This window comes from Parasteatoda tepidariorum, chromosome 8 (assembly GCF_982258835.1).
Source record: "Parasteatoda tepidariorum strain Cologne lab strain chromosome 8, Ptep-v5.0, whole genome shotgun sequence".
NCBI lineage: Eukaryota > Metazoa > Arthropoda > Arachnida > Araneae > Theridiidae > Parasteatoda > Parasteatoda tepidariorum.
Window position 1 is genome coordinate 539,493 of NC_141762.1, and position 22,646 is coordinate 562,138.

At 30.1% G+C, this 22,646-nt stretch overlaps 1 protein-coding gene across 2 annotated transcripts in view; it reads right to left on the reverse strand.

Moving 5' to 3' along the window:
• The window catches only part of LOC107446522 (zinc finger C3HC-type protein 1-like), a 30,859-nt gene extending 8,615 nt beyond the window's left edge, over positions 1-22,244 (reverse strand). Inside the window, exons 1-7 of one of the 2 annotated variants that reach the window (XM_043040724.3) lie at positions 22,017-22,242; positions 18,187-18,331; positions 16,146-16,229; positions 13,296-13,423; positions 8,129-8,253; positions 2,394-2,772; positions 701-871 (exon numbers count right to left, since the gene is read on the reverse strand). In XM_043040724.3, the coding sequence (XP_042896658.2) occupies positions 701-871; positions 2,394-2,772; positions 8,129-8,253; positions 13,296-13,423; positions 16,146-16,229; positions 18,187-18,331; positions 22,017-22,127 (1,143 nt within the window). In that variant the 5' untranslated portion in view covers positions 22,128-22,242. Of the gene's footprint in view, positions 1-700; positions 872-2,393; positions 2,773-8,128; positions 8,254-13,295; positions 13,424-16,145; positions 16,230-18,186; positions 18,332-22,016 lie in introns of both variants that reach the window. The other variant, XM_071180801.2, reaches the window with a different exon arrangement.
• Positions 22,245-22,646: the final 402 nt, after the last annotated feature.

Sequence of the window (22,646 nt, forward strand, 5' to 3'; positions counted from 1 at the left end):
CCCTTAAAGTAATTATAACTTTACATTATTACGTACACTGATATTGAATCAACCTTTGCACAAACTTGTAAAATCCATTACCGACAATAACTTCAATTTCCTATCAATATTTTCTTTTTTATCAAAAAATTTTAAAAAATTAAAGTTAACATCCTTAATAGACTTAGTAAACTTTTTTTTTAAAAAAGTTGGTGTATAGATAGATACTCATGAGGAGAGGAAAAAATTTAAAAGTTGTTTATGCTGTGAAAAGAAGTTTATACAGATGGTTTTATTTTACATTTCAAAGTTTTCTAAATAATTAATCCACACAATTATGACTTTGAAAGAGAAAAATTAGTTATGATTTAGAAGTAATTGTATTGTTCAATTATAAGATAAAAAATATTAAGAAACAAAATATGAAAAGACATAACTTGCAAATGATAGTCATGAAATAAATTAATCGGTTGAGTGAACTTAACTATTATTAGAGTTTTTTATAATTGGTTTTTAACATAATGCAGACTAATTATTATTTTTTATGATGCACATGCTTATAACATTTCAAACTTCCTGGCAAATTTTTGGAACACTTTTCCTATCCCCTCATCATAGAAAAAACCAAAAAATAAACACACAAGTTTGGAAACATTATTTTAAAATAAAAGCATAACAAAGAAGATTAACAGTTTGAATAGATAATAGAAAGGTTTCTTACAGAATTATTATCTCGAAAGTTTGGAATATTTCTTAATAAAGATTTCCTGTAAAGTTCCCAACCAATTACGGGTGTCTTTTCATTATCTTTAAGAAAAACTTTTGCATCAGTATTTGACACCCAACGGCACCATGGTCGGTGCTCCTCCAAAGGATCAAAGTCTCTTTTATCCTACAGACAAAATAAATTTGTTGAAAAACAGAAAGGTATAAAAAATAATCCATTCAATATCATCTAAAAACACATTTAAATGCTCTCTTAAACACATTTCTTTCTTGCCACAGCTAAACTACGATGTGACAAAAAAATAACTTTGATACATAATTTTAAGACACAATTCCAACAAACATGAAAACATCACAACCTATAATGCACACTAGTGAAAGAAATTAAGAGAATTTGCAGACTGGGTCAATTATTTCTAGCACTACTGGACCGATTTGAATGAAATTCGATATATACATACATTGATACAATACAAAACAAATAACCATTCAACAATTGTAATACACATGCATGAAGGTGCTTAACACTCGCTGGAGTCGGATGGTGTGAAACAGAGGTTCCAGAATAAACAAAACAAAAATGTGGGTCAATAGGGGGTATGGTCCGCTCTTACAGATATACTTGCACCGTGATTTCATACTTTAAATAAAGCAGCCTATCATTTCTTGTGGCAATTGGCCTGAATTGTTCTGTGGCAATTTCATACGTCTGACTCCAACGAGTGTTACTTGTGATCATGTGTATGCATTACAATTGTTGAATGGTTATTTGTACTGTATTGTATCAATATATGTACATATGAAATTTCATTAAAATCGGTCCAGTAGTTCTAGAGACCAAGTCTGCAAATTCTCTTAATTTCTTACACCCAGTGTATGTATACAATGCACCAAAAAAAGACCATGAATAACTTTTGATAAATAATCAGATTTTCGTGCATTAAAACTCAATCTTAACAGTTTGAGGGCCTTACCCTAAATATGCTAGTTCATTAGAGCAAATGATAATTTAAGTTACAAAACACAAAAACATATTTTCTCTGTATTAACATGATTTTTTTAAACAAATTTATATTATTGATCTTCAAAACATGGAAAATAGAGTTTCAATAGCAAGGAGAGTGGTTTAAAGTTTGGAGCCCTTAATGTTAATTTCATTTTTGGCATATTTTATTACATCTTGACAAATTTTTAAGTTAAACAAAAATATTTGCACTCATCGATAAAATTCATTTCAATAATTATTCATTTATTTAATGATAGTCAAAAAATTTCGTATAGTCAAACACGAATTTTTGCATCTCTTGAAATTGAGTATGCAATTTCAAATCAATTTTGAATAAAATTGGTCAAATAGTTTTTAAGTCATCCTACTTTAAAAAGTCGTATATTTAAAATTCCATTTCTCGAAAACTGTTCATCTGATTTCACTTCAATTTTTAATTTTTTCACTTAAAATTACATACTACAAATCATTAAATCAATAAACACTTAATTAATCAATAAACACTTGTTACAAATCAATAAACTCTTAAGCACTTAGAAGTTTCTATTTTACAAGGATGGTGTTAAGCACCATCTTTATTTATAGTCTTTAGATTTTCAAGAAAAAGATTGTTGTTATATAAATATTTAAAAACTAACAGTAGATCTTAGCATTCAAATTAATCTAAATTTAGAATACATACCAACTTCACTCGTTTAAGAGGTCTCTCATTAGAAGTATCTGAATTTCTTTTATGAGAAGATTCTTTTTCTGAATTTGCCCCATTTTCTATATTTGAAGTAGATATTTCTTTAGAGTTAGTTCTCTCAGAATTTAAATTATTATCTACATCAGGAGAAGATTCGTTTCCAGAGTTTGTCCCATATTTTACACTAGAAGTAGATTCTTTTTCAGAAGATGTCCTATTAACTACATTGGAAAAAGACTTATTTCTAGAGTTTGTTCCATTCTTTGTATTTGGAGCATCCTCAGTGGACAAATCAGTTACTAAATTGAAAGATTTAACCCAAATCATACGTTGGCAACTGTCACACCTTACATAGGTCATCATTTCACCATTTCTGGATTAAGAGAAAAACATAATAGATATTATAGATCATTACAATATAAAAAGAATAATAATACATTATAACAATACAAGGTTAATAATGCAGGTAATGAACAATAATAATGCAGGGTTAATACTTAATTTGGAAAAAATTCCCTAGTTTTCTCTGATTATCTAGGGGAACAATTCTAAATATGTGAATATGTAATGAATCAATTGGAGAAAGAAAAAAAAAAAGAATAATTCTGGTAGACAAAAAACACCAATAAAATCTTCAAAAGTACGAAAAATTTAAAGTAACATGATTTAAAATCAATACCAAATTCCTTATCAATCTTACATATTATGTGGTTGGACTGGTCAATACTATGATACACCAATAAGTTAATAAAACTATAATTTAAACTTATTAAGGCTAAAGTAATTTCCCTCAATTTTAAGGACTTTTAAATAAATAACTGTTTATCCTTAACCAGCTACAGGGTTTATTCTCATTTTATGATTTAAAAACTAAACACTTTATCCATTCTAAAAAAATAATAATTAAAGAAACAAAAATATTGAAACTAATAAATGTAAATCTTGGGTTATCAATGCATTTCCTGAAAGGACAACACAAAATAATGTATTAGGTAAAAAGTATAACAATGATAATAAACAAACTAAACTTTTAATGTTCGTCAATATAATACAAGCTCTGTAGTGGGCAGAAGAAAAAATCAAGACATTTTTTGGATTGGCATGCATGTATCAAACTGCTTATGAAAGAAAAAGCAAACAGCCAACTAAATATAATTCGATCTATTGAAGTGAATTTTATCACAAAATAATAAAGAAATATACAATTTTTAATTTCAAAATTATTTTGCTTAGAACAGGAAGTTTTAACAGCTTCTAATATAATTTTATCAATACTGAACAGCTCAATAGTGTCAAATCATGGATCGAAAATTTTTTAAGTACTGTTACGTTAAAAGAAAATCATCAATATCAATTCATTTTGTTTGCATACCAATATACAGGGTGTTTATAAAGTCCCGAACCCATTTTGATGTTTAATAACTCATAAAATAATAAAGATAGATTAAAATTAATAACATAAATGGTTAGATAGACTCAAAAAGCTTCATGACCCTTGTCAATCAACTTCTACGTGTGTCCCCTTCGTCGCACAGAGAATATTCGTCGCACGGAGAGCACAAGTGATTTTGACGTTGAGCGTGTCAGACAGACATTTTTAGACAATCCTAGAAGATCTGTGAGATCAGCGGCAAGAGAATTGGATATGCCAATTTTGAAGGTATACAAGGTTATTAAGAAACAATTAAGACTGCATGCATACAAAGTTCACATTGTTCAAGGTTTGGAACCGGACGATAGGCCTGGGAGGATGGCGTTTGCAACAGATATGGTAGGAAGGATAGAAGATGCTGCTGATTTTGTGAAGCACATAATGTTCTTCGACGAAGCATCCTTTCATGTTTCTGTCATTGTTAATCGCCATAATGTGCACACATGGGGATCTGAAAACCCCCATGTATACCGTGAGACACAAAGGGATTCCCCAAAGGTTTATGTGCAGTGTGGACTAATGCACGACCGAGTCATTGGGCCTTTCTTTTTTATAGAAAAGACGGTCTCATCAGTCGTATACTTAGACATGTTGGAAAACTTCGTATTTCCACAACTAGAAGAGCTTCAACCACATGTCTTTTTGCAACAAGATGGTGCACCACCTCATTGGGGTATCATCGTCCGTAGTTCTTTGAATGACCATTTTCCAGGAAGATGGATTGGGCGAGAAGGTCCAATTCCTTGGCCACCCAGATGACCTGATATAATGCCGCTGGACTTTTTTCTTTGGGGATTTATAAAGGACAATGTTTACAGGAGGATCGTGTCAAACATTGATGACCTAAAAGCCAGAATTACAACCGCAATAGCCTCTGTGGATGCCGACATGCTTGCCGCTACCTGGCGTGAAATTGACTATCGACTTGATATTCTCTGTGCGACGAAGGGGGCACACATGGAAGTTCATTGACAAGGGTCATGAAACTTTTTGAGTCTATCTAACCATTTATGTTATTAATTTTAATTTATCTTTACTATTTTATTAGTTATTAAACATCAAAATGGGTCCAGGACTTTATAAACACCCTGTATAATTAAAATTTGTAACAGAATTCAAGGTGTCCTTAATTAATTTTTTTTTAAGTAGGGTTTTAATAATCTCAAAATAAACAATTCCAATATACTGTATTGTTTATTGGAATCGTTTATTTTTAAAATCAAGTAAAAGAGACAAATCATCATCACCATAAAAATTCATCACCATATTCATCACCATAAAAATTTGCTAATGTAGACGGGATAATTTTCTTTTCCATAGAATGATTGAATTCCCAAAAAGATTTAAACTATGAAACCTGCAGGAAAGGCCATATGCTTGAATCATCTATCAATATAATTAGTTGAAGTTCTCTAAATTGGAACTATCAAATTTTGTGATTTCTACTAGCATTAGGAATTAAAATAAAAAAGATGCATCAAAAATCCAAATTTTTGGATTCTTCCAATCTATTTTATCAACACTCCACATTTGTATTCCTTGAAAATGGGATGTTCTCAAACAAAAATCAGGAATATTTTATTAGAACAAATACAGAAGAAAAAAAATTTTTATCAGGAACATCAAGACAACTATGATATTTAGAATTCCTAATAGACCTTAAAAAGAGAAGGATACTAAAAACTATAAAAGTCACTATATCCTTACTAGATGGCACCTAATAGAAAAAATTGTGAGGTTTTTAAGAGACCCATTATTGTTCAAAGTTCTATTTTAAATTTTAAAAAAATCTAATTCACAAAACAGCTAAAGTTAAAAATAAAAAATTTAAAAAAACTTAGATAACCTTGTGTATTGTAAGTTTGCCTAATGAAATAATATTGTAGTAAAACATAGAGATTCTAATAATATGTTAAAAATGAAATCAAAATTTTAGAAACTGTATGGAAATTTCAAACTATTGAGAATACGATCGACAAAATGATGTGGACAATAAAATCGTCACAAATCGAGTGCATTAAAGAGTAAGTCTACAAATGTGTGATTCGATCTTCTTATGTATGATAATGTAGCATTAAAAAACTATGCAAGTTCATAGCAATAACTGACAAAAATTCGATCGTAAATCCAAGTGGGATTGCGGGTGAATCATTAATAATTTAATGAAAAAAGAAGGATTTAAAGTTTGTCTAATGAAATAATAACGTATTAAAACATAGAGATTGTAATAATATATTAAAAATGAAATCAAAATTTTAGAAACTGTATGGAAATTTTAAACTGTTGAAAATGCGATCCACAAAACGATGTGGACAGTAAAATCGTCACAAATCGAGTACATTAAAAAGTAAGTCTACAAATGTGCGATTCGAATCTTCTCATGCAGGGTGCGTAGCCAAATCTTAGAATCAAAAATAAGCACTTTTTAAAAACTTTTCAAGCACTTTACAAAAATTTTCAAGCACTCAAAAAATTCATATTCAATCAGTGATATCATTGAAAAACAAAAACTTTTCATAAACAGTTTTAGCTTTAAAAAAAAAGAAAAGAAACAGACGTAAATCGAAACAATCCACATCATCGAGTGAATTCAACTTGACCCTGAACTCAGAACAAAAGTACCCGTACCCCCTACGTCAAAAAAGTGCTAGAAGTAAAATAAAATAATAATAAAATTAAAATAAATAAAAAAAAACATTTCATAAGGATCTGATATTCTCCATCCGAATTGGAGCACTCTGGTTTCTGTTTCAAGTGTGCGTGCATGTGCAAGTCATAAAGTGGGTACGACATGAAGTCCGCGTGAATGATTACGTAGCAAACACCCCATTTTTCATGAAATGCATGGGATCCACCAGATATCACTGAAGGGAAAAAAAATATTCGGGGAAAAAAAGCACTTTTTAAAAACGCCAGATGAAAAATGCACCTTTAAAAGCTTTTAAAAACGAAATCTCCAAAAAAGCACCTTTAAGTACTTTTTACAAACGCTACGCACCCTGTCATGTGTGATAATGTAGCATTAAAAAACTATGCAAGTCCAGAGCAATAACCGACAAAAATGCAATTATAAATCCACGTGGGATTGCGGGTGAATCGTTAATAATTTAATGAAAAATGCGGATTCAAAGTTTGCCTAGTGAAATAATAACGTATTAAAACATAGAGATTTTAAAAGCCAAATGAAATTAATAACAACTGAACAAAAACGATCGTCAAAACCACACAGAATCACTGTAGGATTGTCACTAATTGAGTGGATCGAGAAATCATCTAGTCTATTTGTTATTTTACATGAAACAAGGATGTTTTGACGTTTATTTACCTTAAAGACCAATTATCCAGAAAATTCCGTTTTCCGAACTCGCCGAAGTCCTAACGATTCTGGACTTTCTACAGACTTTCTACAGACTACAGACTTTCTACTGTAAGTACATCAAAATCCTCATTTAAGTAATAACTGCATCTTAAATGTTATTCAAACATCACAATAAATAAATTTTATAAGTTTTCAGGGTTGCCACTCAAATCTGGAAAAAAAATTCCCTGTGTTTTCCCTGTACATATTATATATAATATATTAAGAGGAAACAACAATTACTGTGCTCGTGTGTGAGCTATATAGGGCTAACTATATTTATTAGTTTTAATCGGAGGGAAAACAGCTGAACATACTTAAATAATGCTATGGTAAATGAAATAGTTTAGTATAGCTGAAATATCATGGCTAAATATCCCACAGATTACGCTTTGAGTGGTCACCATTTTTTAAAAGACAAAAATAAGAAACAAAATTCCCTGTATTTTCCCAGTTTGTAAAGAAAAAATCAAAATTCCCTGCATTTTCCCTGTTATTTTAGGTGATTTTCAAATTCCCTGTATTTTTCAGGTTTTCCCTGTGGAGTTGCAACCCTGTTTTGATATTAAATTGGAAAATTAAAAATTTAACTGGAGGACTAATAAGAAAAGAAATTAACATTTTTGTTCAATTTAAATTTGTTCATAGAAGTTTGTTACAAAAGTTACACGATTCATTACTTCACTTTTTTACAAGTCAGTTGAGCTACATTAGCATCAGTACTATTAACATTCATTAGTTCAAAAGACAAACATTTAATCATGCTCCTTGCATTTTTCACAATAAAACAAAACAGAACCTTATTAAAAAAAAATGATAACTAAAAACAGATAACAGTGGGCGGGGAAAAATTATGATATGAAAAAGTAAATACAAAGCTGAAGAAATGGAAAAGGTATGGAAGTAATTATACAAAATAAAATAGAAACTATATCAAACCTTTTGAAGAATAAAGTCCAACCAGTAGCGGCCAGACAAACAGCAGACATTACTATTTCATTCGTATACTTGGATGTAACTTTAGCAAGCTTGAAAATGGAACACACATCTTCTTGTTTGAGATCCTACTAATGGCAATTTACATTTATCAAGAAAAGCATTTTATAAATTTATAAAAACAAAACATTTCATTTCTTAATGCATCAACATGTTTTATTGTATATCGTTTTACATGCCTCAACATCTTTAACAGCCATGAAAATATATGAAAGCACCTATAATTAATCTGTTGACATTAATAACATTATACTTACATTAACAGTTTTAAGTATAAATCAGAAGTATTAAATAATATTTAAAAGAAAATATTAAGCAGGAATAAATATGCATTGAAGAAGCATATACAAAGTATTATTATTAACAAAGAAATACAGTAGTACGTTATCTCGCTTCCTATGTCATTTTCTGCTGGTACGTGAGAATTGGCTATACCGGTGTTAAATTATCCTGGATTTCACAGTACCCGTTTTACAAAAACCCGGCTTTATACGTTTTTCTAACAGATCAAAAGCATTTTTTATCAACGAAGCTAGCAAACGTTTTCTGAGTTTCCTTTTTCTTTTTGTTTGTTTACTAGCTGTTTGTAGCTCTTCTTATTTTAGATTCCATCTTATTTTCCTTTTGTCTTTCCCCCTCATGTTAAAATCAAAAATGTGGTGGGATGGACAAAGCGCAGGAATAAAGGTTAAAGAAAGTATAGGAGCTTCAATTGCAAAATTTGCAATTTGAATTTTTTCAAGCACACTTTAAACTCTAAATCTTGGAATCATTCATTCAAGTTTTACACAAAACAACTGGTTAGGTATTCATTTCTTTTTCGTGATTCCGCTGACATGCAAGAAGCTTCTAAAGCAAAATTTAATGTTCTGGAAATTCTGAATTTGATTTCTACTGTGTTGAACAGTGTTGACTAAAATGCACTACAACTGGGTCTAATGAAGTTTCTCAGGGTTAATTGCTTCTCAGTATCCAACGGAATATTGGCCCTTCAGAACAAAATTGCATGTCTGAAAATCTTCCAAAGTCAATGACGCAAGACACATCCCATTACTTTTCAATACCTTCGATATCTGATTTAATACTTGTTTCCTATGATAGTGATTGAAACAATGAAGATACACAAAAGATTGTATACCCTCAACTGATCAAGAGTTTGAAAACATAACTCTGAAACATTTGTGGAAGTAAATCATAAAGCAAATTTTTAAACAATAGCAAGTATTTAGAGGGTTATTTTTATAATTGTATCAAAAAAAACAAAAAGCATTAAGATTGCACTTTTTTTTAGTAATTCAACTCGAAAGTTTCAATTTTTGAAAAATATACTTTAATTTTTTTTCACCCCAAATTTACATTATACCAGTTGGTGCATTTTTCAATGCAAATTCGAAGGAAAACGTAAAACCGGGGTACCACTGTATTATTATCCAAATTATTAAGTATTAGGGACAATCACACGCCCTTTAAGCTAATATAAAGGGATGTCGCTCTCTTCTTTGCTAATTGCAATTCAAACTTATATAATTAATTTTTTATGTGCAGCAATAGCATTAGGGTAAAAAAATTTTAATTAAAATAAGCATGACTAGAAGAATAAAAAAGAATAAAAAAGAATAAGCTAATTTTGTTTATTAAGTTATTGTTTACACAATTAAATTCAATAACCTTTCGGTTTAATACCTCTCTGGTGCAATTTTTATTGGTACATAAATTGCACTAAAGAGAGTAATTTTCAACAAAATTTGAAGTGTATCATTTAAATAAAATTCAGCCAAATTAACAGACCTGGTAACTTTGTAGAAAGGTTATCATGAGCAAGGATTAAAAACATCAGGAGTTTTTGGAGCCATTTCAGGAGTATAACGCAAAACAAATTTAGTTATATTTCTATGCATAAATTTAAAAACTATATAAATAGAAGGACATGTTAAATAGAAAAATATTGAAAATGGAAAATTAGTAGTTATTGAATAATATTTAAACCATCTTAGATTATTAAATCCAGGATATCTGCTACATTTTAGATTTTCAAATTCATAACTTTTCACGACTAATTCCAAGAATTTTTCAGGACTTAACGAAGTTACTATTTTTCTCCGACAAAAACACAACAATAAATTTAAAAAAGTATTATAATAACATTCATTGAAATGATAGGTGTAACCAAAACTGTTATACTCTGCATCTTCATATTTATAGATTTTAAATTTAAAAAACAGAGTAAAGAAAGAGTTGAAGCAATAAAATAGCTGAAAAAAATACAAAAGCAATTTTTTTTTTTTTCTGCAGAATTATATTCTAAAGATACTTTTCTTGTCCATCAGAAAGGAAAGAAATACTCCTGATTTTTCCATTCTCATTTTGGAATAAAAAAATTTGCCCATTCTGAAATCACAGAAGTTTAAAAGATAATTTGCTCTAGAAATGTTTTTTCTTCAATTTTTTGAAAGAAAACCATAATTTTTAAAGAACACGATAAAAACATTTTATATTTTAATCAAATATGACTGTGAGTGGGGATTTTGTTAGAAATTCAGATATTCAGAACACCATGAAATTGGGGGAGGGAGGTCAATTTCAAAAATTAGATTTTTCGGCGACCTATCAGGGTGGCCACTCAAATCAGATTTCAAATTTCCCTGATTTTTCCAGGTCTTCCAGATAAAAATCTTAGAATTTCCAGGTTTTTGTTTCTTTTTTCTTATAAAGTATAGGATGTGTACAAGAAAAGTGTCTATATTATAAAATATTTTATTCAAAATGTTATTTTTTTAACAAATCATCTTGAAAAAAATAATTTATTTTGACAATTTTCAAGATTTTTTATTTATTTTTTAATGTTTTGGTACAAAATTTTGAATCAAAAATCATATATTAACCAACAAAGGAGCCTTTTTTTTAAATTAAAATATGTTATAAGAGGTTAAAATGAAATAGAAAAAATTGCCATTAATGCAACAATTTGTCGACAAACATTGCTGTTAGCGATTGTAAAAAAATGTGTGATTGGTTGGTTTGCTCAGAAAAAATAATTCACAGATTTCTTTGAATGGGAGTAGAAAAGCTTTCAGAAAAAGAGTGCGATATAAAATCTATTATCATAAAATTGTGACCAAGTAATATTTGGCGAATTATATAAAGTTAAAAATACAAAAACGTTTTGTCAAAATAGAGAAAAAAAGATAACTACCAAAGCATCGGCACAAACTTGAGCCATAAATGGATTCAGCCCAAGGACAGAATTTAAAAACAGAAGCTAATATCCTAATCCCTTTTTCCAACAGAATCTTTCCAAACTTCCCATAGCGGTCAAAGGTTTCCACATTTGCTTAGCAACCGTGGGAGAATTTTATATGGCATTCTAGTTTAACAGAACTATAATGGAGTAAATTTTGATGCATGCAAAGTATCGCTAAGTTGATGATATTTCAACTGTTTGGCGATACATTTCCGTTAAAAAAAAAGTGGGTATAATGGATGAAATAATTTAAATTAAGAAAATTAGCAAATAATTTAAATTAGTGAAATTAAAAAAAATCAAAGAAAAATTTCCAGCTTTTCTTTAAAATTCCCTGATTTTTCCAGGTTCTTATCCAAATTTCCCTGATATTTCCAGGTTTTTTTTCAGTATAAAAAAATTCCCTGATAATTCCAGGTTTTCAAGGTTTTCCAGGTGGGTGGCCACCCTGTAAATCCATGACTTTTCATGATTTATTTTTTTTTAAAATAGTTAAAATCATGACAAATTTTGTTCAAAACTGAAATTCATGAATTTTTATGACTTTCCAGGTGCGCGGATAACCTGTAAATCATGATTAAATTATCTTTGATAGTTGGTAAAAATTGACAGAACTATATTATTCACTTTTTATCAGTTTCAATAAAGTATAATTAATTTTAAACTGACAATATGAAATGAGAAAATTATGAAAGAATGGTAGACAGAATAATTATGAAGCAAATGAAAAATTATAAATTTTACTTAAACAAAAACTCTCCTCGTGATATTGTTATACATAAATATCAAAAATTTTATCTTTTTCTCCAGTCAAAGCAACATAAGAAATCTTGCTTAGTTAACACTGCATCTTAGCAGCATGTTTCAGAATCTCTTCGTTTAGAGTGTCGATTTGGTATAGAGCAAACTCTTGTTTCATTTCCCTTTGTTGTTCTGCTGGAACAGAAAACAGAGACAGAAAATAGTCAAAAGAAGCAAATTTTGCTCTTTGAAATAATATTCAGTAGAATAGCCTGTTTTTACTTGTTCCACTAAATCATCACATCATGTCTATTGCAATAGCAACATTTGCAAATGTGATTATTCAATTGCTCATGGAGGTCGAAATGACTGTTTATGGCATGTGGAGGGATCATGCCATCGAACGAATGGTGCCACTTCCCCCTCAAGTAAAAGCATTAAAGACAAGTTTTCAGGATCTGCAAAAGAAACATCTGTGAATGTGTTTAGGTAGACATGATCCTATCTCCAATCAGCAACTCCAACTAGGACGCATCGGCCGCACGAAAAAGTAAACACCATTTGCTTGCGAGAAACTATCTCAAAAAGAGAAGAAGAAACATTTCTCACGCGCACCTTTAATGTTGATGTAACTAAGCCAGTTTTAGCTCTGCAGGTTAAGTGACGTCAGCACTGTACAACGGCAAGAGCGCGGCGCCGAGAAACACCATTGGGAGGAGAGAGAGCTGACATAAAAGAGGGGGGGAATACAATTTTGTGACGTCATAGGCGGAAAACCGTAAAAATTAGCTATCCGGGTTAAAAGACAATTAACCCAGATAGCTAATAACAAATTAGTTATCGGGTTTATTTTCCGGATAAAATTGATATCTTTGCGGAATGCCAGGAGTATATTCCGGGGTAGTTAGCGGGTATGAATTAATTACTTAGTATTGATCAAGTATTAGCAAATAATATTTATCATTAAATAAATAATCATTTTACAGCGTGCTATTAATTTTAAAACCATAATCTACACATTTAATTAATCTAGTGATCATATAAAAACAATTTTTGCATAGGAAATGAAAAAAAAAATTTTTTTTTTTTGCTTTGTACAAAATGAAAAACTAGAACTAATTTTTTTACCAGTACTGAAGGTATGGACCCTTTTACTTGAGGAATCGAACTATCTGAATTGAGAAATGGTTTTAGACGATTCACAAACTGGCTCAAAGCCTCTTCTTTGGGTAAAGGGACCATCTTCACAAATGATTCTAAAATTAAAACGTCAATAATAAATAACAAACCAATAAAACATTTACAAATATTGATAAAACTTAAAACTTCTTTAACAAGAGTGCAAATGTATTACTAAAATAAATTTATTATCTGTATAGAGTATTTATTAAAAAAGAAAAGCTATTAAATTGAAATAAAATCAAAATTAAATTTAACGTTGTGGTAAAATAAATGACCACACACATCACAGTAACACCTGCGACCCTGAGAAGGTACTGTTTCTGTAGAAGGTGGGTGGAGCACGTTTATTAAAATTGAGGAGGAGAAAAAAATTTATACTGACCATTGGTCATTGTTCATCACTGTCACTTAATCCCTAATTTAAACTACACCTGGTGTTTTCATGAGCTAGCGCAAATTCTCCGATCAGAACTTTTCGCATTTAGTGCTGCTAACATTTTCAGCTTGGTGAGTCTTCAGTGTATTGGATATTTTTCACTAGTGTAGTTTAGCATAAGATGGCAGGGAGAAAGCAACTTTCATTTCAAGATAAACTTAACGTTATTAAAGATATTGATGATGCAATAAAGCAGATTGATGCAGCTAGAAAATACGGATTATCTCAATCTAAAGTTGCAACATTTCTAAAGAAAAGAAAACAGATCAAAGATACTGTAAGTTAAAATTTAATTAATCCAAAGCGTAAACGACTAAAAGTCGAAACTAATGAAAACATTGATGCTGCCGTCTTAAAATGGTTTCAAGATATGACAGCAACAAATATCCCGATAAATGGGCCTTTGTTATGCACACAAGCACGTAAATTCGCAGTAACGCTAGGGAACGAAACTTTTAAAGTTAGTAATGGTTGGCTAATGCGTTTTCGGGATCAACATGGAATAACTTTCCAGGAAGTTCATGGAGAGAAAAAATCTGCTCCGATTAACGAAGCAAATGAATGGAAGCAAGAGAAGATGACAGATATTCTTCAAAAGTATAAACCAGAAAACGTTTATAACGCAGATGAAGCTGGGTTGTTTTTTCAACTCCTTCCCGATCAAACATTGGCATTTAAGGGTGAAAAATGTTACGGCGGAAAAAAATCAAAGCAAAGATTGACTGTTCTTCTGTGTGCCAATAGCACAGGGACACACAAAATTCAACCTCTTGTTATCGGCAAATCATTGAAGCCGAGGTGTTTCAAGAATGTGAAAAGTCTTCCCGTGGAATATAAAGCCAATAAAAAAGCTTTGGTGACTTCTAAGTTTTTTTCTGAATGGTTGTTGATGTTAGATAAAGAAATGAAAAAGAGGAAGAAAAAAATTGCTTTATTAATTGATAACTGCACCGCTCACACCTCAATTCCAAAACTTCACAACGTCGGAATTGTTTATTTCCCGGCCAACTGCACTTCGATTTTGCAGCCACTCGACATGGGCATAATTAAGTGTTTCAAAGGATACTACAGGAAGCGTTTGGTTGAATCGATACTTGTCAACATCGAAAATAAAGTAGAAGATCCTTTTAAAACTGTGAATGTTAAGGACGCATGTGATATTATTGCTGGTAGTTGGTGGGAGGTAACAGAAAAAACCATTCAAAATTGTTGGAAAAAGGCCGGTTTATGTGTCTTGGAAGATAAAATTGTTTCTAATAGTGAAGAAAATTCCACAGACAGTGATCTTTCAGATGATCAAGAATTTGTTTTGAATCTTCAAAAATCTTTATCCCAACTTGAGGAGAAAATGGGCAAAACATATGGTGTTAACGTGGAGGACTATTTAACTGCAGATGACGATCTCACGATTTTTGCAGGAGTTACTAATGAAGAGATTCTCTCTGAAATTACAGATGAAATGGAAAATAATGATGAGGAAGAAGATGGTGATGATGATCCATGTGTATCACAGTCCGTATTGTCACCCCATGAAGCTCTTCAATCTGTAAAATCTCAAAAGACATTTTTCTCAAGTCTTCTATTCACAAATGAAAATTACTTTCGGGCATTGGACTCAATGCATACTTTGTTGGTTGACTTAACAGTCAGAAAAATGAATAAACAAACAAAAATATCCAATTTTTTTCAATAAAAATGTTTTTTGAAGGTAAGTTTACAATCTTATTTTCTGTATTTATATCCATTGTTTTTAATGCTTAACCGTAATAAACACTTTGCAAATTAATTTTTTCAATAATATATAAATATATTTATAGTTAATGAATATATAACATTAAATTTCGAAAAATCTTATTGCGTCCCAGAATTATGTGGGCCCTTGATATAACAATATATCCCTCTACAACAATATTCTTATTTGGTCCACAAAATATTGTTGTAGCGAGGTTTTACTGTATTTAAAACTGAATGGTGATTAAGAAGCAAACTATTAACATTTAAATAATACAGCAACCTGTATTGTTGCTCTCTTTAACAATATAGCAACAACAAATACTTCACAAATATATAGAAACGGAATGGTGATTAAGAAGCAAATTACAAATAAGAAGAAAAAAATTAGAGTTATTAAAAAAAAAGTATCAGAGAGAAGAAAAATTTTTTAACATTATGTATAATATTAAAAAAAAATCTTCAAATAATAAAAATATGAAGGTATATGTATAAAAAAAAATCACAGGACAGAAGTTCAAATCAAAGGCTGTGTTTACAAACAAGTATCAAAATTAAATGGTAACTAAAAGGAAAAAGTTCAGAGCTCATAAATATCAATTACATTGACATGAATATTCATAACATACCTGGAGAGGGTGCTAATGGCCAAGGACAGTCATCTTTATGACCATCTTTTAAGTCAGCTACAATCTTGTCTAAACATGATTTATCTATTTAAAAAAAAGGGTGGGATAAGTTTCACATTTTAACTTATTTGAAATTAACCTTCTGTAAAGTTAAATAATTTTAAATTACAAAAAGAAAATCACCATCCTCAATGTATATCTAAAGAATCCTTACCAGGGTCATTCCCTGACTCTCCAAAGCAACAGGCAATAAATGCATCATAAAGAAAACATAATATAATCGGTGCATAAAACATTTTTATAAACTCTTAAAAATTAAAGTTAAAACAAAATCACTAATTAAAGCATTTTCTACCACAAACGAGCAAGTATCTGGTAGCCTCCAAAGAACTTATGTTTCAAAGGATCTTTAAAATTACTTCCCAGAAAATATAAAAAAAAGCTTGAAAAGTTTTAATTTTTTTTTCTTCATAATTTGTAGCTTTTTTTCATCCAAAGTTTAGACAAAGACTTTCCTTTTCCCTGATTTTGTAAGCTTGAGATTTTAAGGTTTTCCCTTCTCTAAAAACTCAGCGGCGAGACAGTTCATAGATGGCCACGGCCTACTGTGCTCATCTCAGTTTTCTTGACCTTGGGCTCTGATGTGCAGAAGCAGATGTTCCGGTCAGGTGGTCAGCCGAACTCGGAACCCCCAGTGTTCAGTTCCCAAGCATGTTTGGTACTCATTTATCGGCCCACTGAAGAGATGAAAGGCTGAGTCAACCTTGCCCGGCCCAAGGATCATACCAGGGACCTGTGGCACGACAGCGCAAAGCGCTACCGCTCAGCCACCAGGCGTCATTAAGGTTTTCCCAGGTGCATATAAATTATGATTAATCCTATTAAGATGATTTAGGTTTCATCCCATAAAGCATCAAAAATACACAAGAAGATTTAAGAAAAACAGTTATTCATCATGGAAATTTAATTAACAAAATCAGTTATTGATAAATGTTTGAATATGCATGAAAAATCATTTTATTTACTTTTTTAGGAGTTTATACTTTACAAATATAATTCAGACAATCTAAAAAGAATTTAGTAGCCATTAGACTGTTTTTTATAATTAAAAAACACTAAAATATATTTGCTTGTAAGGAGTTTAAAAAAATACTTAAGAAGGATCCCACCGGCCTCAAACGGTTAAATCACAAATGAATATCAAAATCGATGTTACAAAGGCATGAACAAAAATCGCAATATTGGATTTCTAAATCCCGTCAATATGAACAGCAAAGTGTAACTTTCAAATCAGATGAATACAAAAATTTATGATAATAAAATAGCTTGATTATGAATAACAATAGAGGATTTTGGTGCAGTTTCAAATACTCAATATCTGCTCAACATAGGTCCTATATGAACATGCACTGAGTGACCCATATCGGGATGCCTAGATTTTTTAATATTGATTCTAGAATGGCCTACATTGGCTAAATAATAGATATAAAATATCAGATCAATTTGACAATACATCTGAGATCATCTCCAATGACTATATGGGAGTGAAATTGGTTAAAAAGTGGCTGTAAAATATCGGATGAATCGGAAAATTTTATTTAGGGCCAATATCGGAAAATAAGCAGCAATTTGATTCCTTATATAGCCAAGATTCGTGAATATTGGCCTAATGAAGTTATTTTGCTGCTAGGGTGTAAACGTCTTGTTAATGATATTCAGAAAAAATTTTTATTTTAGATTGCAGAACTACGTGAAAATTTTGCCAAATTATAGGTTTCTTGATTCTCTGAAGTTATTGAACCAATGGTCTTGAGATTTTCTGAAAAATTACACTTCTAGTATTTCTATGGTATACCCAGAAAACAATCACTCTAATAGGCTGTAGGCAATAACAATTATAGGCAATAATAATTTTCAATATTCAAAATCATTATAAAAGTATGATAATAACAAGTAGCTAAAACAATCTGTCTTAAAACGGAAAAACAAATAATATAAAAATGAAACAAGTTCTATAATAAAAACATTTAAAAATACTTACAAGCATCATAAATTTCTATTTTCGGTTCTTGTGTGCAAAGTTTAGCACCACAAGCAATACATTCAAGAAGATTAGGATTCACACACTTCCAACCATATTGGGCACAAATTAGAGGTGACAAAACAAGGGGACGGGACACCCATTTCTATAAAAATAAATTCATTTAAATGAATTAAATATTCTATACTTATGCTTTGCAGACAATAAAAGTAAATTTAACATTTAAGTTTGAATATGGTAAAAAAAAAATTTTAAGTAAAAACAGAAAAATGAAACAAAAACAAAAAAAAATTAGCACTAACAGCCCAAGATAATTTTGTCTAGTATTAAACTATTATTTATTGTTGTTTTAACTACATTTTTATAATTTTTTTCATGGTTATTTCAACTGGTGAAAACTAGGTAATGAAATAGAAATAGCTCCAATGTAGGATACTTTCGTATGGTAATTTGTCATGTCAACAACAATTGCTAAGACGCCAAATTTATTTTAAGATTGCGAATTTACATGTAGACATTCAGACATTGGATACGAGTTATACCCTTCAAATTGATTCTCTTCTGGGATGTTTTTTTTTTTAATAGTTTCTCGCGACCTACTGTCAAAAAGACTTGGCAATTATTTTGGCATTGATCCCAATACAAGTTTCTCTAACCGAGTTGGGTTTTTAATGGGTAAATACTGTTTAAACATGATATTTATTGGTAGGTAGTGGTTTATTATTTATACCTGATAGGAAAAAATATTACCAGGGTGCGTAGCCAAATCTTTGAATCAAAAATAAGCACTTTTTAAAAACTTTTCAAGCACTTAACAAAAATTTTCAAGCACTCAAAAAATTCATATTCAATCAATGATATTATTGAAAAACAAAAACTTTTTATAAACAGTTTTAGCGTTAAAAAAAAAAAAGAAAAAAGAAAGGGGCGTAAATCGAAACAATCAGTACTTTCCCACATCACAGAGTGAATTCAACTTGACCCTGAACTCAGAACTAAAGTACCCTTACACCTTACGTCAAAAAAAGTGTTAAAAAGTAAAATAAAATAAACAAGAACAAAATTAAAATAAATTAAAAAGAAAAACATTTCATAAGGATCTGATATTCTCTATCCGAATTGGAGCACTCGGGTTTCGGTTTCAAAAGTGCGTGCATGCGCAAGTCATAACGTGGGTATGAAAAGAAGTCCGCGTGAATGATTACGTACCAAACTCCCCATTTTTTGTGAAATGCATGGGATCCACCAGATATCACTGAAGGGAAGAAAAAAAATTATTCGGAAAAAAAAGCACCTTTAAAAGCTTTTAAAAACGAAATCCCCAAAAAAGCACCTTTAAGTACTTTTTACAAACGCTACGCACCCTGATTACATATTATATAATATAAATTAGGCCTACAATGAGTCTTGGAAAAAAATTTTGAACATTACTTCTTAAAATGATCACATATTGAACCTGAACGTTTATAAAATTATTTTTAAAATGTTCCAAGTTCTTGTTTCAATACTGCTTAAAATGTGCAATTTTTTAAGACATTCACAGAAATAAGGCAAAGATGGAAAAAAGGATTATGTTTCGTGGTACGAAACAATATAACAATAGGTGAAACATTTTTATTGATGGTAAAAACTGCAGAAAAAACAGGCTTTTCCCCAAGAGGGTAAAAACCTTACATTGTAAATAAATAACATGCCAACCCTACCCGGAATGCAAGCTTCTATAGATTCTTAATAGATACAGACAGAATTTATAATGTCTAATAAAACTTATCTTCTTAGAAATTTTATTATTATTTTCTAAAACAAATAAGGATATTATGATATCGGTATGGTTCAAACAAACTACCATCGTCGAGATGCCAAATAGTTTTTATTTTTGTAATATTTTTTTTAAAATTATATAAGGGTTAATTTGAGTGTGGCTATAAATTATTCGTTTTGGATTGATCACCTTCTGAGATGTTTTCAGGGTTGACAGAGAAAAAAAAGAACAAAATAGTTGCTTTTAGTGGCCTAAAGCAAGAAAATAGTTGCCTAAATAAGAAGAAAAATTTCAATAATATGACTAAAATTTTATTAAATGACTAAATTGTTATATACCATGATCCTTTAGTCAAGTTGGTGGCAAATATGATAATTTTTATAATAATGTTAGTGTCCTAGCACTAAATTTTTATATCAAAAAATTTTTGTATTTGCAGAAAATTAAATACTTTTAATTACTAGAATTCATTCAAAAAATACTTTATTAAAAAACATATTTTTTCTAAAAAAAATTTATTTAGCAATTATATATATATATATATATATATATGTGTGTGTGTGTGTGTATGTATATATATATATATATATATATATATAGTGAAAAGTAATTATTTAAATTCAAAATGTACGCATCGTAATCATGCAGAATTTTGTAGCAATAACCGTTGAAAAGGCGGTCAAGAGAAAAAATAGACTTACAATGGAATCTGCGCAAATTGAGCGCATTAAAAAGTGATGACTCTTAGCACTTCAAAATTTTCAACATTTTTTAATCCTTGAAGGAAAAAAAAATTCATAGTGTTCAGAAACTCTCACAAGCTGCAGGTTGTCAACCCAATTTATGATTTATAAAAAAAAACATCATTAGGAGCATAAAAAGTGTGTCAATAGGCTCCTTTTCCTGAAAATAGTTGCTTTTACAGCCTTGTCAGACAAAAAAATTGCCAAAATCGCTTCAAGCCGAAAATAGTTGCAACTAGTCGCCAGTGGCAACCCAGTATTATATTTCCGTGAGTGCCACTGTACATTCAGGGCCAAAATTAAGCATCTTTGGCTGTGTTTAAAGACAGAAAGAAAAAATAGACTTACAATGAATCTTCTCTAACATATACAAAAAAGGTGAAAATTACAGAATGAATAAAAATTTTCAAAACTACGTTTCTCAAGTCAAAAGAAAATAATTTAAGTTTTATAAAACTTTAAAGGAAAAAATAACACCATATCATTTTCACAATAAACTTTTATAACGACTAAAAATTAAAAAAATAAATAAGTATTCAGCAGTAACATCAACATATTAGTTCTCTTTAATATTATATAAACTGAAAATTTTAGGAGAAAACTCATCAGTTTATCAATAAAATTAGCAACTCAAAATAAGTGAAGTTACGCTTAAAAAAATTTTCTAATTCGGGTGAGGGGTATTATAAATCGACTATGTCAACCTTCATCTATCATAAAGTACCTCAAGATAGAATAAGACAACATGTCTTATATACTAGTGAATTGGTATTCAATATTTATAGTGGTAGTTAAGCCACATTACTCCCCTTTCAGAATTTTATCTGTGATAGAATTCGATGAACAGATTCCATTAGTTGATTCATGCTATATCTTTATTCATATCAATTTTGCTCATTATAATTTTTTCTTCCTTTTTCTTAGAAGTATTTTGTTCATTATTTTTTTCCCTTCATATTTTTTTTGTTTATTGACTGAGACTTTATTTACTTCACAGGGTTTTTTGTTTTTCTTTGAGCAGTACACTTTTAAGCAAATCAACAGTTCTTTTTTCTTTATTTAATGTGGATCATCCATCAATATTGGCAAGTGCTATCACATCCGGAGGACGCCAATGAGGGGAATTATAAATCGACTATGTCAACCTTCATCTATGAAAAGGTACCTCATGATAAAATGAAGGTTGACATAGTCGATTTATAATTCCCACAGATCACGATACGGAAATCTCCCCAAAGATTCAACAAGAATGTAAAGTTCATAGACTAGAAGTCTAACAAAATTTAAAAGATAAATAATACTATTTCAGTGCATATTTGCTGTACCTGCCCTTCTATGAAAGAGAAAACTCTATGCTCGAATTCTTCCAAATTTTGGTCTGAACAAGAAAAGCTTTTAATAAAAGTTTCAAGAACATTTGGATTAAAATCAGTCATAACTTTAATACTTATAACAACAAATTATATTACGAAACTTAAATTTTTAATAATTGAGAGAAATAAAACCACCACTATTTAAACTCTTAAACGCTGTGAGCTGTTCGCTTCTGCCCGATTCTAAAACCAGCACCACAATAAAATATGTTGCCACAAACAAGTTTCTATAATTTTTCATTTTAATGAAGACCCTTAAAGTGACGTCAGATTAAATAAACATGATATTTTAAAAGTCATTATTCTCACTTTATGTAATTGGCCCCCAAAATGTTAATTTTACTTTTTACGTATATCGCTGTATCTCAAGAACATTTTATTCGTGTTTTCAAAAAAAATTAGCATACAATTATAAAATTCGCTTATCCAAAGATAATTCCATGCAAAAACTAACTTCTATATTGTTAGTTATTTTTTGTATTATTTCATTTAATAATGTTCGAAAAAATTTTAAATTGCAAGGTATACAATTTTTAGGCAGCATCATAAAGAACATAATTCTACAGGGCAAAATGTAAAATT